The following is a 16,420-nucleotide window of genomic DNA, read 5'->3' on the forward strand; positions in this document are numbered from 1 at the left end:
CCGTAATGAGTGGGAGCCTTGGCGGAGTACAGAAAAAAATTCGAGATGTGTACCCTAATGCTCATTATGTGCACTGTTACGCCCACCAACTTAATCTAATTATGCAACAGGCAGTATCAAACTCCCCTGAGACACGAATTTTCTTTCAGGATATAGGAGGCATGGCAGCATTCTTCTCACGTTCCCCCAAAAGAACAGAAGTACTTCAGGAGATTGTGGAGAAGAGGCTTCCAAGGGGACCCTCAACCCGGTGGAACTTCAACAGTCGTACAGTCAACCTAATATATAAACATAGGGAGGACCTTGAGAAATGTTTTGATGCCATAGAAAACAATGTACAGTTTGATTACAGGAGTCAGAATGAAGCCCGCGGCTTTACTAGAACACTAAAAGACAGAGAGTTTCAGTTCCTTCTGTTTTTATTTCATGAGATAATGTATTATGTCGACATATTGTACAACCAGTTACAAGCAAGAGCCATAGATACTGTCTCTGTGCAAAGCCATACTAAAATGTTTGTCGCCAACATAAGCAGAGTGAGAGATGGGGTCGACAATATAGACAGCACACTGCCAGAGGGTTCTACTTTTTCAAACCACAGGAAAAACATCAGCACTCTGGTCAGAATAGGAAAGGAGATATGAGATATGTGACATTGTAATTGTGCATGCACAAGAACGTTTTCGCTTCACAAAACATTTGGTGAGTGCCTCATTATTGGAAAGTGACCAGTTTGCAAAATATGAACAATCCTTCCCTGAGCAAGCTCTGAATGATGCTGTGGAGGCTTATCCAATGCTCAGCAAAGAGGACCTGAAAACTGAGTTGACTGTACTCTACAGAATGAGTGTATACCGGAAGGCAACTGGTGCCATTGCTTTGCTGACTTTAATCCAGAAACTCAATATGGAAAAGTCACTTACAGAGACAGTGGCTTTACTAAAAATTGTCATTACCACTCCAATGACAACAGCAGAGTCGGAACGATGTTTTTCGACCTTAAACCGTATTAAGACATTCTTGAGGAACACAATGATTCAGGAAAGACTGAATGCTTTAGCAATGCTTTCCATAGAGAGCGAGCTGCTCAAAAGAATACCAGAGTTCAACACACAAGTTATTGAAAAGTTTGCTGCTCTTAAGGACAGACGTGTTGATTTTAATTACAAAAAGTAACTATATGGGGAATTCTGCTAGTTTGCGATCTGTTTACTTGTTTTTAAATAAAAAACCTCTGTGAGGTAGTCAGAAATGCATTGTATCTCAAAGTCTGTTATGAAGCCACATATTGAATAAGCAGGTAGCTACCTGTGTTGTATGACATTTCTTTATTACTGTCATATCTGCACTTTCACAATTTCTTTATTAACCTTCCTTCCTTCTCAAAATTGCTTGCAAATGCACCATTTGTCCACTCGATTTTCACAGTTTTCTCGGTGGGGGGGGGGGGGTTGGGTGGGGGTGTTCGGGCACGCGCGCCGCGCTCGCGAGCTACAGTGCGGAAATCATTTTCCGCCTCACCAGGTTCAAATGTCACCAGCCGCCACTGTTGCTTAGTGCAAATCGCGAACTGTACCCGAAGGCATTGGAGCGGGTCACAGGAGCACAAGTTACCTTACATGATGTCACATTAAAGTACATGTTATTTTAAAGCACCGGGGTGCCCAAATCCCACACGTTGAGCGACTGTGGGAGTCCAACTTGGGATAAAGTTCAAGGAGGGAGAAGAGAAGACGTGAGAGGGAAGGGGAGGAGTGAGGGAAGGGGAGAGAGCGAATGGAAGGGGGCGAGAGAGAGGCTTTTGTCAGCGCTGCTCTCGGTTCCACAGTTGCATCTCCGGCCGCATCACCTGTCAAAACAAGCATTTGCAATGCAATAGATCGCGCAATTGAGAGATATTGAGCTATTGGCATTTAAATAAGAATGCCTTTATGTATGTGTTTAAAAAACCTGCAACATTAAAAGGCATTGTCATTTACAATACCAACAGGTCAAAGTTTCTAAAATATGAGACCTATTGCATTGTAAATGCTCGTTTAAAATTACTTTAAGCCATGCTGCACAGCAGATTGCCTTTGTTGTCAATATGGAAGGACATCTTTTAAAAGAAAAGGGGAGGGGGGGGAGAAGAACCTTTAGGTGTCTAGGTGGTTGTTTTTTCTTATTCTATCACGTTCTATGTTCGAGGAGTCTGAACTGCTGCCACGGGCGGCAGTGGAGGCAGTATTCTTGTTTTAGGATAGTCTTTCCCCTGGAACAATGTCATCCAACTAAATAGTGAAAATCCTGTAGCAGTTATAATATTGTTCATCTCAACCTATTTCGCACAATCTTTGAGATAGAGTTGGTAATTAGCAAGCACCTTTTATGGATTCTATCATTTCTTTTGTGGCCTATAGGAGATTATTTTTTTAATTAGGGATTCTAGCTTTGTAATATTCATTAGTTTATTTTTTCTCCAAGTGTGACTAATGTGGATGTACATTATGCAAAATGTGTTACATTAACATGCCTCCCACTCCATTCATAGGTAGGTACTCATCGAATTCTTCAAATATTGGTAAAATGTGAAATGGTGCATTTAAACAAACTAGTCCTCCACGTGTCCATGCTTTGCACCAACACCGGTTTTCCTGTATTTTAAGTTTTGGTAGTCTTGGATACTTTTTTTTACTCCGATTTCTGTGTTTGTCACTAATTAGTCACATCTACCACCCCTTTGGTTTTGGTAATACCACCGACTCTACCTGTATTTTTTTTTTTTAGACAGTGCAGAATCTTCATGGCAAAACAAACACAAGCTTCTTAGATCGTTCTGATATTTTATGCTCTAAATATGATCTGTTAACTTTTTGGGGAAATAAAATGTTTCTGATATTGTCCTAGGGTAATATCTTTACTGTGATTAATTAAAACCATTACAATTCACAGATCCATATCAATACTTGAAGATATCTAAAAATTCACCTGAAAGTGAAAAGGCCTAAAAAAATAAAATAAAAAAAAGACTGACATCAAGTGGAGTCCAGGAGCTTTTTAAAAACATTTTGTAGAAATGTTGTGTATCGACAGATTTAAGTGAAATCCTTTGTATTCAACGAACGCTTTGCTGCTTGCTTGCAGGTGGTTAGGTTATTTGATAACCGGATCTATTTTATGAAAAGTTTTCATTCACTACTGCCGCATGACAGCACAGGCGAGGGATAAATGACACATATTTGTAAGAGTACAGGCTGAGTAATAAAGTAGGAAAGAATTCTGAAGTTCACGATGCTCTGTACTCTTAATAGAAATCGCATGAATCTCATTCGCACATTTTTCTGCCGTACTAAGTTATGAATATTTACATACATGTACTATTGTCCGTTTAGTGTGTTATAAGATTCCAAAGTTAATGATGAAAATGTTTTCTTAGCAAACTCCACGGTTTCATGTGCTCAACTTATTAGCAATTATTGGTTTTCAATACGGTCTTGAGCATCAGTCTTGTTGGTTTCTCATCCCATATACGTTCAAATTCTAGCGATCAGGTTGCTTCCTTTAGATAATTTGAGCAGGGGTTACAATTTCTTTCCCCATTCAAAAATAATTTAAGACTGGACTTCAAACTGCCCTGTTATGAGCTGGAGACAATATTTTAGAAACTCTGATTTACAGGTAAGATCTTGATTTAGTAGACCTAGATCTAGGCGCAGGTTAGCCCTAAAGAGCAGCTTGTCAGCTGAAATAATTTACTTTATGCTTTGCATTGGACCTGGTCGAGAGAGGAGGCTACCCAGGTACCCTTGGTGGCCATGAATTAAAGCGGACGATAGTTTTAGTCTGTTACCATTAACATTAGAGTGGTTGATGGACTGTGAAGTTTGGCTTAGAGTCTACATAATGTGTACGTGAAATTAGCCCCTCTGCTCCTTAAGTTTGCTAGATGAAGGTAAGGCAACCATTTCTCAGTTAACCAAACGCCAAGGTAGTTGTACGGGGCAGAGCAACTCAAAGGTGAGGGCGCGCAAGCCATTTTTTTAAAGCTTTATTCGCGTATTTTCTAAAAACCATTACCTTAGATTTTCATTTGATACGGGTCAACTTGTTTTCCTGAGTAAAAACATGAAACTTGTCAAGTGCTCTTTGAAGGCCAATATAAGTTTGGTCCAATAGTACAATATAGTCAGCGCATTGCATAAGTTAGATGCGATAGTTAAGGAAATGATCTGGCAGTTCCCAATATGTTACCAATAGCAGCTGTGTAAAGATTAAAAATAGTTGCCAAAAGGCACCCTTGATTTAAACCTCTATTTGTGGTTATTTTCTTTGACACCCCATTTCCCCACCCATGTATCCGAATATAGCAAAATTAAAGCCTGTAATAGAGCAATCGAAATGTCCCAGGTCTGCAGTTTTTTCCATAGGATATGTATCAATCTTATCGACAGCAGCTGAATAGACTACGAAACAGGCAAAAAAGGGGGGGGGAGCGCTTCTTATGACACCGTCACTATATTGTCTACAGTGCCAGATCCACTCGTTAAGCTAGACTGGTAAAAATGGATCATTGGACTTTCGTCATCCATTCTTATAGTTATTTTAATAGAATTCTTGCTTATGTCTCCTGCCCCTCTACATCGAACAGAGTGATAAGGCGGTAGCAGGTTGGATCCCCACGACTGCCCTTTTTAAATAATGGACAGAGAATCTATCCTCCATCAGGAATCTGTGGCCAAGGACAGCTGAAAAGATTCCTTCCATAAAGGCATTAACCAAAAGTGCAGGTAGGCCTTTAGTACTGTACTAGGTATACCGTTAAAGCAGAGAAGATCAAGTGGTGCTTCATGGTCTAAGGCAAATCATGTACTGTGGATGTTAATGAACCCTCCCTTATGATTAAAGGGTTGGTCTTGTGTAATACTCGGGGCAGGGACTCCTTGATTCTCATCCAAGTATAATTGTATTATATGAAGCTCCCAAGCCTCAGCACGGACTCCATTTTCTGATATCTTACTACAACAGTGATCTAATTTATTAATAAAATTCCAGATTTTGCTGTAGTGTTTGGACTTGGATAGATCATATACGATTTGCAATTGGGATTATAGGAATTTTCTTTTGTTTTTCTTTTTATATTCAGCTTGTAGAGGTATTTCTTGCTTCGCGGAAGGGTACAGGCCTTTTTTTTTTTAATGAGTGTTTTTGTAATGGGCAGTCAGGATTGCACTTTGTTCCTACTTCAGTCTCCCAATCGTTTCACCCTCCCACTACCTTCAAACACGTCCCCATTCCATTAGGTCACTTTAATCATCTCTAAAAGGGTATCCCATATCCACCAGCCTCACGTACAGAAGGAATGGTACAAGATTGATCACAAATTACTGCATTACCTAAAAGCAGGACATTGAGTCTTCTTTTAGTATGATCCCTCATGGCCACACAGATACCACTGGTCAATAAGTTTATTTTTTAAGCATCAGTTATTGTACATTTCATGGTATTGTAAATTCAATGTGCAGCTGATGTGCACGGGCCTCCGAGCAGGGACAGAGAATAGTCACGGCTTGAATCATCATAGTCAAGAGTCCAAGAGAGGAGAAAGAAATTGTTACAAGATATAGCGCTGGAAGGGAGAGTGAGAGCTACAAAGGAAGTAACTGGGAGGGCAGACAATGGGACAGGCAAGGGGCAGCAACTGTCAGGTCAGGCAAGCAGCAGGGACAAGGAATCTCAGCCAGAAAGTGCAAGAAGGGGCAGGCATACAGATGTAAGTGGGACCGTTTTGGTGCATCGTTGGCAGTGTCACCAAAACAGACTTGGCACCTCGAGTGGGTAATAAATGGTATTAGTCTGTCATGCACTTTTTTCAACTTCTAGATTAGGTTGAGGGGGAAGCCAAGGCATTTACCAGAGTGACTGGTTCAGAGTGAAAAGAGATTTAAAGAGGCTGTGGGAGAGAGAAAGATAAAATAATGCAAGTTTATTTAAAGTTACACGACATATTGCGTGATGTAGGAATAATATTACTTTCAGATGGTCACATCATTTAGAGCTTCCGATTGGACTCAGTGAAGTTGTTCAGTGGATGCATAGCGCAACTTCTGCAGGTGTCTGGCTTCTGAGTAAGACATTTTGATACAGGCTGATTAAGATGGGATCTTTTTCGCTTCTACACTTTACAGTGTTGCCCTTTCCGCTTTTCTCCTCAAACATTTATATTATTGGAATCTGGTCAGCTTCTTACCTATGCAAATTTCATCATCCGTTTCAGCATCTCCAATGCACCGGAATTTGAAATCATTTAAAGAATCTGCAAACTTCCTCTTCGCAGACGAGAGATCTGTGGGGAGAAAACACAGCAAATGTTGGAGACCATGGCAGACGATGTACATTATTATTATGATAAGAGGATTTCAATGCAGACTTCTGGCTTGCTGGTTAGTAGACTGTCAGGTGAAGGAATTGGGAGGCTCACTAATTTAGATTTTCGTGTATGAAATCTTGAACAAACTCAAAGTGATAGTGAATTATTACCTTCTGGCGGCTGCCGCGGATCTACTTGAAAAGAGTTGGATGGTATCACTCAACTAGTGTTTGTCTGTCGTCAAGCCTCTACCACTAGAGGCGTGGGCATTGGTTGACCTTACTACATACAAATACGAAAAATTGGCTGCCATGTTTTTTTAACACACTCAGTAGGGATGACCAATATAGGCACAGTGATTGGCTGTCGCGGCCTTGCTGAGGTCACCCCAGAGAATGAATAAGAAACATGTCACTTGGACTGACCTCTGGTAACTAGCAGCGTGATCAAAATGTTAAAGAAGTTAGACTGAGGCCAACTGACCTGTCAGGAGATTAGGAGGACGCTCAATCGGTTAAGGGCCGTGAGAGCTCTGAACGAATGGGTTATAAAAACAATATACATTAACTTTACATTGGGTAGCTCTCATACAACGAGAGAAAAGCACTAGGCCTCAATGACATCATGGTGAAAATTGCCCACCTTGTCGCCAGATACATTAGGATTTATGTATGCCGCATACATATTTATTTTTCAAAAACTAGATTCTTATTTTTTTCCAGTTAGCGGTAAATAAAAAAAAAAGATTACAATGCCTGTAAACGAAGAACAGCCTGTTTTGATCATTTTAAAATGCAGCCTTCCAGTTGGTAATGGTTGACTATGTGGTTGTGACATGCAATAATTGTGTTTCATTTGCTTGCAGTTTATAATCACCTTTTTTTTTTTTTTACACGCCTGGTTTTTAGATCAGCAGCATATAGGTTGCTTTGTATGTCAGGCAGACCAGAGATGTGTGCTTGAGTTTGGAATTATAACTAGACACCAGCGTGCACCTTCTGAGATAAGAATGATCCTTGGCATGCGGCTTGTTTTCAGGTGATAAAAACCTCTTAATCCCCAAGCACCAGTGATGACATCCCCAAAATACCCACTGAGCTAATTAAGAGACAAAAGTAGAATACGAAATACCAGTTTCTTCACAAAGGTCACTTTCAGTATACCCACACAGACATAGCTGAACGTTAGGTAGCCACACAATTTGCAGTGGGGCGCTGTAAAGCTGTGAAAATAAAATAGGATGCAGTAAAAGGCAAGGCAATGTCACTAGGTGTAAAACGAATTATTCATTATTCCATATACAATGGTACACCACCTGCATTTTCTTCAGTATGGTTAGTGGCGCAGTAAAATGCCCTCTGCTGGCGACTTTCCAACGCTCGAGCTAGAAAAGGGGTGCGAAAGGAAAGAAGGACAAAGAGGGGCAGCTACATGTACACAACATTCAACAGCCCATCCACTACTATTAAACTAAAATTCTAGCTGCCCGGGCCAGTGTTTATAATTGGATATCGTATAACCTGGTGGGATTGAAGTCTCTGGGACAGGCAGTTTTAACCAAAAGATACAAACAAGGCTCGTCTGGTGAATCTTACTGTGCCACTTTTATGGAAAACAACTTCCCCTTCAAATTGTTAAGTTCGGAGGGCTCATGAAGGGCAGTGTTCACAGTCCTAATGATCGATTGGCTTTTATAATTTAACAAATTGAAATAGTGTTTCTTGACCGGAATGATTTTCTCACCCAAAACAGTGCCCCTAAAGTGGACATGGACCGGCCTACAATTCAGGCCCTTCTGAGCGTATCTTTCTTGACTGACGCGCCGAATCACATGAACATAAAGCAGACATTTATTATATATTCAATAACGGATACGTTGAATTGAGCGTCATGTGATACCTTTTGGTCAGTGCTTAATTTATTTAAAAAAATAAGTGCATGGGCTCGCGTCAGGTCACTGCAGCTTGGACTACCCTTTGTCCATGCCAGCGCTGCCAATGACAGTACCTGCACAACTAACCATTACACTCCTACAAGTATGACAATTCAGACTATTCAAGGCCTTCAAAGATAAAAAAAAATACTTGGATGACAGAGATTCGTTTTTATGTACATTAGACTAATAAACAGCTGCTATTGTGCTAATCTCCAAATTACACAAACAGCGCTACCATGCTGCAGACTGATATAAGTGTCGGTGTTGACAATTAAGTGCCGTGCTGGGAACCACGAACCACCTGTACACATTAAACACTGCTTTTGGTTACACTTCCGAGCTCAACAGATGTCAACAACTAAACGAAGTGCACCCACAATCCCACCAGTAAAGAGGGCCCGGTTTACTATTAGCCCTGGCTATTCTCACCACTGACAGAGCAGAGGACGCACCACCATGCTGGTGGCTTCCTGAGAGAGAACAGCCGGATAACTAAGATTTGCATAGGATGTTTTTGTTCAAACCAACAGATTGTGCAAAAACTGTAACATACATCAAGCATTGGCTCCTACAGTCCATACTGCGATAAATCACGTATAGGGAATCCGAAAAGCCAGTTCAGCATCTTAATGCTAGGAGCACCCATAGTGTCTGCCCATACCAACGAATTCTATGGGCAGCTAAAACGCCACTATTTATAAAGCAGTTAAGCCGGTTCTTGGATTTTTAAAGAGTGGAAACAAACTCACTTAAAAATATATCCCAGCCTGGAGGGGGGCAAAGACAACATCGGGGAGAAAGTGTCCCTTTCACTTCTCGTTTCTATGTGTACAGGACAAGCCTTCAGTTTCTGCAGGGACGTTTTGTAAGTGTTAAGAGTTTGCAGTCTAATCTAAACGCGTAGTCACTCATTTGGGATCTCTGTTAAGAATCAATGCCAGCGATGTGGTTACATTTCCTACCCCACACCACATATGCTCCTGGAGTGTGAGCCGTGCCCCCTGGCCTTCCCTATGCAGGGCGGATGCTGGCCACGAGCCAGGCTTTGCGGAGGATCCGTGCCAGGCTGGGTGCCCTGCCAACATTCCTCTCGGCGCTCCCAGCCACGGCCAACTCATCACCCTGGAATTAGCCCCTGGACCCAGTCCAAGCGAATGGCAAACCCACAGTAGTATAATCTACGCACGACCACGTTTCTGAAGAGGAAAAAAAAGCACACACACACACACACGCACGCACGCACGCACACACGCGCCAGAGGCCGGAGCCTAAAACGAGCAGCTCTACAAGGGAAACAAGCCTGTGAACATCTGCGGCTACAAACGAACAGTCAGGACAGTAGCACCAGCTTGTCTAAGCCAATAATTCCGTTTAAAAATTATAAAGATCCAGGTCTGTGTCTGGAAAGGGCACCAGACCCTTCAATTCTGCCCATTTTCTACCTCCGTTTGCTTTCAGTTGTCACAGATCTGCTCCTGTCAGCCTCGCTGTGAACAGCACTAAAAAAAAGTCTGACAACCATAACGAAAAACATGGAAAATACTCATTTTCATGTGTCGCAGACCAACTCCTGCTAAAAACAAATCCGATCAGGTGACGGGAGACGGTTGTCGAAAACATGATTAAATATAACAGATTTCTTTCCACTTAAATCCTCCTTCATTGACTGTAAAATACGTCGATTTCAGCGAAATGTATAAGTAACAAGCACTGGCATAGCCAATAGGGCTCGCCATTGGAACCTTTTAAGTGTTGAGCCATGCAACAGTTGATGCTGTTGTACCAATGATATTGTGCTGCATAACTAAATACTTATAAGATCCCAAAGGCGAGACCTATTGGCTATGCCAATACTTGTTTTTAGGGCTCGGGGCGGAGCTCCGAGATCCTATTATTAAAGGAAAAAAAAAGTTTCTTAGGGCTCGGGAAAGACACATTCCTTAGTGCGCGAGTTTTTTTTTGTTATCTGAATGGTGATTGGTCGTCGCGGTGCTGTTTTTGTAGTAGTCTTGATGCCATAGGGCATATGTAATGTTAGGCGGCCATGTTGGCATTTTCTCTGCGGTTACGCGCACGCACGGCAGACTATTAATCTTAATTAGGAGCTGTCAGAGTGCCTGTGTAATGCAATCCAGATGGTCTGAGCGGTGAGCGCGTTCAATGTAAAACTATGTGAGGTCTAAACAGTCCCTTGTCCGAGCCTGACAGTTGTTTTGCAGGGGAGCACTTTTTGCATATATAATGGACAGTAAAATATTTAAGTGTTCTGAAACAGGCGTCTCAGTTTAGTGTTTGCTGGAGCACAAGCTATTGGACGGGATGATAAATCAGCGCTTGACGTGAAGGGGTAATTGTACACAATCAGTTTAAAAGCTAGCAAATATTTAAGGCTCAGAGGTTAAATGTCAAAGCCACATCACTCGTGCTCAGCGCTGTAGTGTATTGTGAATGACTGGTAATTGAGCCGCTAGGCATATTTCTCCGAAGGGAAATGCATTTGACAGCTAAAAGCCAACACCAGGCTTTCCCACAAGTTGTAGTGTTTTACTGCATTAAAAGCAGAACCGAACAAGTAGGGCATCGGTGCCTCATGCGGGTTGACAGTGCAAATGTTTGCTACTACCATGCTAATTGCCACCCAGAGCACATTTGAGATTATTACTCATGTTTTGTCTTTTGAATAAACATTTCAGGCCTTCCGAGGGTGACTCACTTTGGGAACACATAGGTTGAACCGTCACCACTCCTCCCACCCTTGTGAGCTACATACTTCATCGGACACTCTTTATTTGGAAGTAGTGTCTTTTCCTACCTGAGTTATAAAGCATCAATGAGAGTCACCTTGCATTGAAAGTACTTGAGTAGTGAGTAGTGAGTAGTGAGTAGTGAGTAGTGAGTAGAGTAGTGAGTAGAGTAGTGAGTAGAGTAGAATGTAGTGAGTAGAGTAGAAAGTAGTGCGTAGTGAGTAGAGTAGTGAGTAGAGTAGTGAGTAGAGTAGTGAGTAGAGTAGCGAGTAGTGAGTGCAGAGTAGTGAGTGCAGAGTAGTGAGTAGAGTAGTGAGTAGAGTAGAGAGTAGAGTAGAGAGTAGAGTAGAGAGTAGAGTAGAGAGTAGAGTAGAGAGTAGAGTAGAGAGTAGAGTAGAGAGTAGAGTAGAGAGTAGAGTAGTGAGTAGAGTAGTGAGTAGAGTAGTGAGTAGAGTAGTGAGCAGAGTAGTGAGCAGAGTAGTGAGCAGAGTAGTGAGCAGAGTAGTGAGCAGAGTAGTGAGCAGAGTAGTGAGCAGAGTAGTGAGCAGAGTAGTGAGTAGAGTAGTGAGTAGAGTAGTGAGTAGTGAGTGGAGTAGTGAGTGGAGTAGTGAGTAGAGAGTAGAGTAGTGAGTGGAGAGTAGTGAGTAGAGTAGTGAGTAGTGAGAAGAGTAGTGAGTAGTGAGTAGTGAGCAGAGTAGTGAGTAGAGTAGTGAGTAGTGAGTAGAGTAGTGAGTAGAGTAGTGAGTAGAGTAGTGAGTAGAGTAGTGAGTAGAGAGTAGTGAGGAGAGTAGTGAGTAGAGAGTAGTGAGGAGAGTAGTGAGTAAAGTAGTGAGTGCAGAGTAGTGAGTGCAGAGTAGTGAGTGCAGAGTAGTGAGTGCAGAGTAGTGAGTGCAGAGTAGTGAGTGCAGAGTAGTGAGTGCAGAGTAGTGAGTGCAGAGTAGTGAGTGCAGAGTAGTGAGTGCAGAGTAGTGAGTGCAGAGTAGTGAGTGCAGAGTAGTGAGTAGTAAGTAGTGAGTAGAGTAGTGAGTAGAGTAGTGAGTAGAGTAGTGAGTAGAGTAGTGAGTAGAGTAGTGAGTAGAGTAGTGAGTAGTGAGTAGAGTAGTGAGTAGAGTAGTGAGTAGTGAGTAGAGTAGTGAGTAGAGTAGAGAGTAGAGTAGAGAGTAGAGTAGAGAGTAGAGTAGAGAGTAGTGAGTAGAGTAGTGAGTAGAGTAGAGAGTAGAGTAGAGAGTAGAGTAGAGAGTAGAGTAGTGAGTGGAGAGTAGTGAGTAGAGTAGTGAGTAGTGAGAAGAGTAGTGAGTAGTGAGTAGTGAGCAGAGTAGTGAGTAGAGTAGTGAGTAGTGAGTAGAGAGTAGAGTAGTGAGTAGAGTAGTGAGTAGAGTAGTGAGTAGAGTAGTGAGTAGAGAGTAGTGAGGAGAGTAGTGAGTAGAGAGTAGTGAGGAGAGTAGTGAGTAGAGTAGTGAGTGCAGAGTAGTGAGTGCAGAGTAGTGAGTGCAGAGTAGTGAGTGCAGAGTAGTGAGTGCAGAGTAGTGAGTGCAGAGTAGTGAGTGCAGAGTAGTGAGTGCAGAGTAGTGAGTGCAGAGTAGTGAGTGCAGAGTAGTGAGTGCAGAGTAGTGAGTGCAGAGTAGTGAGTGCAGAGTAGTGAGTGCAGAGTAGTGAGTGCAGAGTAGTGAGTGCAGAGTAGTGAGTGCAGAGTAGTGAGTAGAGTAGTGAGTAGAGTAGTGAGTAGAGTAGTGAGTAGAGTAGTGAGTAGAGTAGTGAGTAGAGTAGTGAGTAGAGTAGTGAGTAGTGAGTAGAGTAGTGAGTAGTGAGTAGAGTAGTGAGTAGTGAGTAGAGTAGTGAGTAGTGAGTAGAGTAGTGAGTAGAGTAGTGAGTAGTGAGTAGAGTAGTGAGTAGAGTAGTGAGTAGAGTAGAGAGTAGAGTAGAGAGTAGTGAGTAGAGTAGTGAGTAGAGTAGAGTAGAGTAGTGAGTAGAGTAGTGAGTAGAGTAGTGAGTAGAGTAGTGAGTAGAGTAGTGAGTAGAGTAGTGAGTAGAGTAGTGAGTAGAGTAGTGAGTGCAGAGTAGTGAGTGCAGAGTAGTGAGTAGTGAGTAGAGTAGTGAGTAGAGTAGTGAGTAGTGAGTAGAGTAGTGAGTGCAGAGTAGTGAGTAGAGTAGTGTGTAGTGAGTAGAGTAGTGTGTAGTGAGTAGAGTAGTGAGTAGAGTAGTGTGTAGTGAGTAGAGTAGTGAGTAGTGAGTAGAGTAGTGAGTAGTGAGTAGAGTAGTGAGTAGTGAGTGCAGAGTAGTGAGTAGTGAGTAGTGAGTGCAGAGTAGTGAGTAGTGAGTGCAGAGTAGTGAGTAGAGTAGTGAGTAGAGTAGTGAGTAGAGTAGTGAGTAGTGAGTGCAGAGTAGTGAGTAGAGTAGTGAGTGCAGAGTAGTGAGTAGAGTAGTGAGTAGAGTAGTGAGTAGAGTAGTGAGTAGTGAGTGCAGAGTAGTGAGTAGAGTAGTGAGTGCAGAGTAGTGAGTAGAGTAGTGAGTGCAGAGTAGTGAGTGCAGAGTAGTGAGTAGAGTAGTGAGTAGAGTAGTGAGTAGAGTAGTGAGTAGAGTAGTGAGTAGAGTAGTGAGTAGAGTAGTGAGTAGAGTAGTGAGTAGAGTAGTGAGTAGGACATCACAGTAGTGAGTAGTGAGTGCAGAGTAGTGAGTAGTGAGTGCAGAGTAGTGAGTGCAGAGTAGTGAGTAGTGAGTGCAGAGTAGTGAGTAGTGAGTGCAGAGTAGTGAGTAGTGAGTAGAGTAGTGAGTAGTGAGTAGAGTAGTGAGTAGTGAGTAGAGTAGTGAGTAGTGAGTAGAGTAGTGAGTAGTAAGTAGAGTAGTGAGTAGTGAGTAGAGTAGTGAGTAGTGAGTAGAGTAGTGAGTAGTGAGTAGAGTAGTGAGTAGTGAGTAGAGTAGTGAGTAGTAAGTAGAGTAGTGAGTAGTGAGTAGAGTAGTGAGTAGAGTAGTGAGTAGAGTAGTGAGTAGAGTAGTGAGTAGAGTAGTGAGTAGTGAGTAGAGTAGTGAGTAGTGAGTAGAGTAGTGAGTAGTGAGTAGAGTAGTGAGTAGTAAGTAGAGTAGTGAGTAGTGAGTAGAGTAGTGAGTAGAGTAGTGAGTAGTGAGTAGAGTAGTGAGTAGTGAGTAGAGTAGTGAGTAGTGAGTAGAGTAGTGAGTAGTGAGTAGAGTAGTGAGTAGTGAGTAGAGTAGTGAGTAGTAAGTAGAGTAGTGAGTAGTGAGTAGAGTAGTGAGTAGAGTAGTGAGTAGTGAGTAGAGTAGTGAGTAGTGAGTAGAGTAGTGAGTAGTAAGTAGAGTAGTGAGTAGTGAGTAGAGTAGTGAGTAGAGTAGTGAGTAGAGTAGTGAGTAGAGTAGTGAGTAGAGTAGTGAGTAGAGTAGTGAGTAGTGAGTAGAGTAGTGAGTAGTGAGTAGAGTAGTGAGTAGTAAGTAGAGTAGTGAGTAGTGAGTAGAGTAGTGAGTAGAGTAGTGAGTAGTGAGTAGAGTAGTGAGTAGTGAGTAGAGTAGTGAGTAGAGTAGTGAGTAGTGAGTAGAGTAGTGAGTAGAGTAGTGAGTAGAGTAGTGAGTAGAGTAGTGAGTAGAGTAGTGAGTAGAGTAGTGAGTAGAGTAGTGAGTAGAGTAGTGAGTAGAGTAGTGAGTAGAGTAGTGAGTAGTGAGTAGAGTAGTGAGTAGTGAGTAGAGTAGTGAGCAGTGAGTAGAGTAGTGAGTAGTGAGTAGAGTAGTGAGTAGTGAGTAGAGTAGTGAGTAGAGTAGTGAGTAGAGTAGTGAGTAGAGTAGTGAGTAGAGTAGTGAGTAGAGTAGTGAGTAGAGTAGTGAGTAGAGTAGTGAGTAGAGTAGTGAGTAGAGTAGTGAGTAGAGTAGTGAGTAGAGTAGTGAGTAGAAAGTAGTGAGTAGAGTAGTGAGTAGTGAGTGCAGAGTAGTGAGTAGTGAGTAGAGTAGTGAGTGGTGAGTAGAGTAGTGAGTAGAGTAGTGAGTAGAGTAGTGAGTGCAGAGTAGTGAGTGCAGAGTAGTGAGTAGAGTAGTGAGTAGTGAGTGCAGAGTAGTGAGTAGAGTAGTGAGTAGAGTAGTGAGTAGAGTAGTGAGTAGAGTAGTGAGTAGAGTAGTGAGTAGAGTAGTGAGTAGAGTAGTGAGTAGAGTAGTGAGTAGTGAGTAGAGTAGTGAGTAGAGTAGTGAGTAGAGTAGTGAGTAGAGTAGTGCAGAGTAGTGAGTGCAGAGTAGTGAGTGCAGAGTAGTGAGTGCAGAGTAGTGAGTGCAGCGTAGTGAGTAGTGAGTAGAGTAGTGAGTAGAGTAGTGAGTAGTGAGTGCAGAGTAGTGAGTAGAGTAGTGAGTAGAGTAGTGAGTAGAGTAGTGAGTAGAGTAGTGAGTAGAGTAGTGAGTGCAGAGTAGTGAGTAGAGTAGTGAGTAGAGTGGTGAGTAGAGTGGTGAGTAAAGTAGTGAGTAAAGTAGTGAGTAAAGTAGTGAGTAGAGTAGTGAGTAGAGTAGTGAGTAGAGTAGTGAGTAGAGTAGTGAGTAGAGTAGTGAGTAGAGTAGTGAGTAGAAAGTAGTGAGTAGAGTAGTGAGTAGTGAGTGCAGAGTAGTGAGTAGTGAGTAGAGTAGTGAGTGGTGAGTAGAGTAGTGAGTAGAGTAGTGAGTAGTGAGTGCAGAGTAGTGAGTAGAGTAGTGAGTGCAGAGTAGTGAGTAGAGTAGTGAGTAGAGTAGTGAGTAGAGTAGTGAGTAGAGTAGTGAGGAGAGTAGTGAGAGTAGTGAGTAGAGTAGTGAGAGTAGTGAGTAGAGTAGTGAGTAGAGTAGTGAGTAGAGTAGTGAGTAGAGTAGTGAGTAGAGTAGTGAGTAGAGTAGTGAGTAGGACATCACAGTAGTGAGTAGTGAGTGCAGAGTAGTGAGTAGTGAGTGCAGAGTAGTGAGTGCAGAGTAGTGAGTAGTGAGTGCAGAGTAGTGAGTAGTGAGTGCAGAGTAGTGAGTAGTGAGTAGAGTAGTGAGTAGTGAGTAGAGTAGTGAGTAGTGAGTAGAGTAGTGAGTAGAGTAGTGAGTAGTGAGTAGAGTAGTGAGTAGAGTAGTGAGTAGAGTAGTGAGTAGAGTAGTGAGTAGTGAGTAGTGAGTAGAGTAGTGAGTAGTGAGTAGAGTAGTGAGTAGTGAGTAGAGTAGTGAGTAGAGTAGTGAGTAGTGAGTGCAGAGTAGTGAGTAGAGTAGTGAGTAGAGTAGTGAGTAGAGTAGTGAGTAGAGTAGTGAGTAGAGTAGTGAGTAGAGTAGTGAGTAGAGTAGTGAGTGCAGAGTAGTGAGTGCAGAGTAGTGAGTAGAGTAGTGAGGTGAGTAGAGTAGTGAGTAAAGTAGTGAGTAGAGTAGTGAGTAGAGTAGTGAGTAGAGTAGTGAGTAGAGTAGTGAGTA

At 42.3% G+C, this 16,420-nt stretch overlaps 1 protein-coding gene across 4 annotated transcripts in view; it reads right to left on the reverse strand.

The window, feature by feature from the left end:
- ARHGAP26 (Rho GTPase activating protein 26) overlaps positions 1-16,420 on the reverse strand; it is a 2,444,655-nt gene that overhangs the window by 2,044,104 nt on the left and 384,131 nt on the right. For all 4 annotated transcript variants that reach the window (XR_013598661.1, XM_078653061.1, XM_078653060.1 and 1 more), the window contains exon 2: positions 6,227-6,322. Coding sequence is in view for 3 of the 4 variants with exons in the window: in XM_078653061.1 (XP_078509187.1) it covers positions 6,227-6,322 (96 nt within the window). In the remaining variant the exon portion in view is untranslated. The remainder of the gene's footprint in view (positions 1-6,226; positions 6,323-16,420) is intronic.

Source organism: Lissotriton helveticus, chromosome 7 (assembly GCF_964261635.1).
Source record: "Lissotriton helveticus chromosome 7, aLisHel1.1, whole genome shotgun sequence".
Lineage (NCBI taxonomy): Eukaryota > Metazoa > Chordata > Amphibia > Caudata > Salamandridae > Lissotriton > Lissotriton helveticus.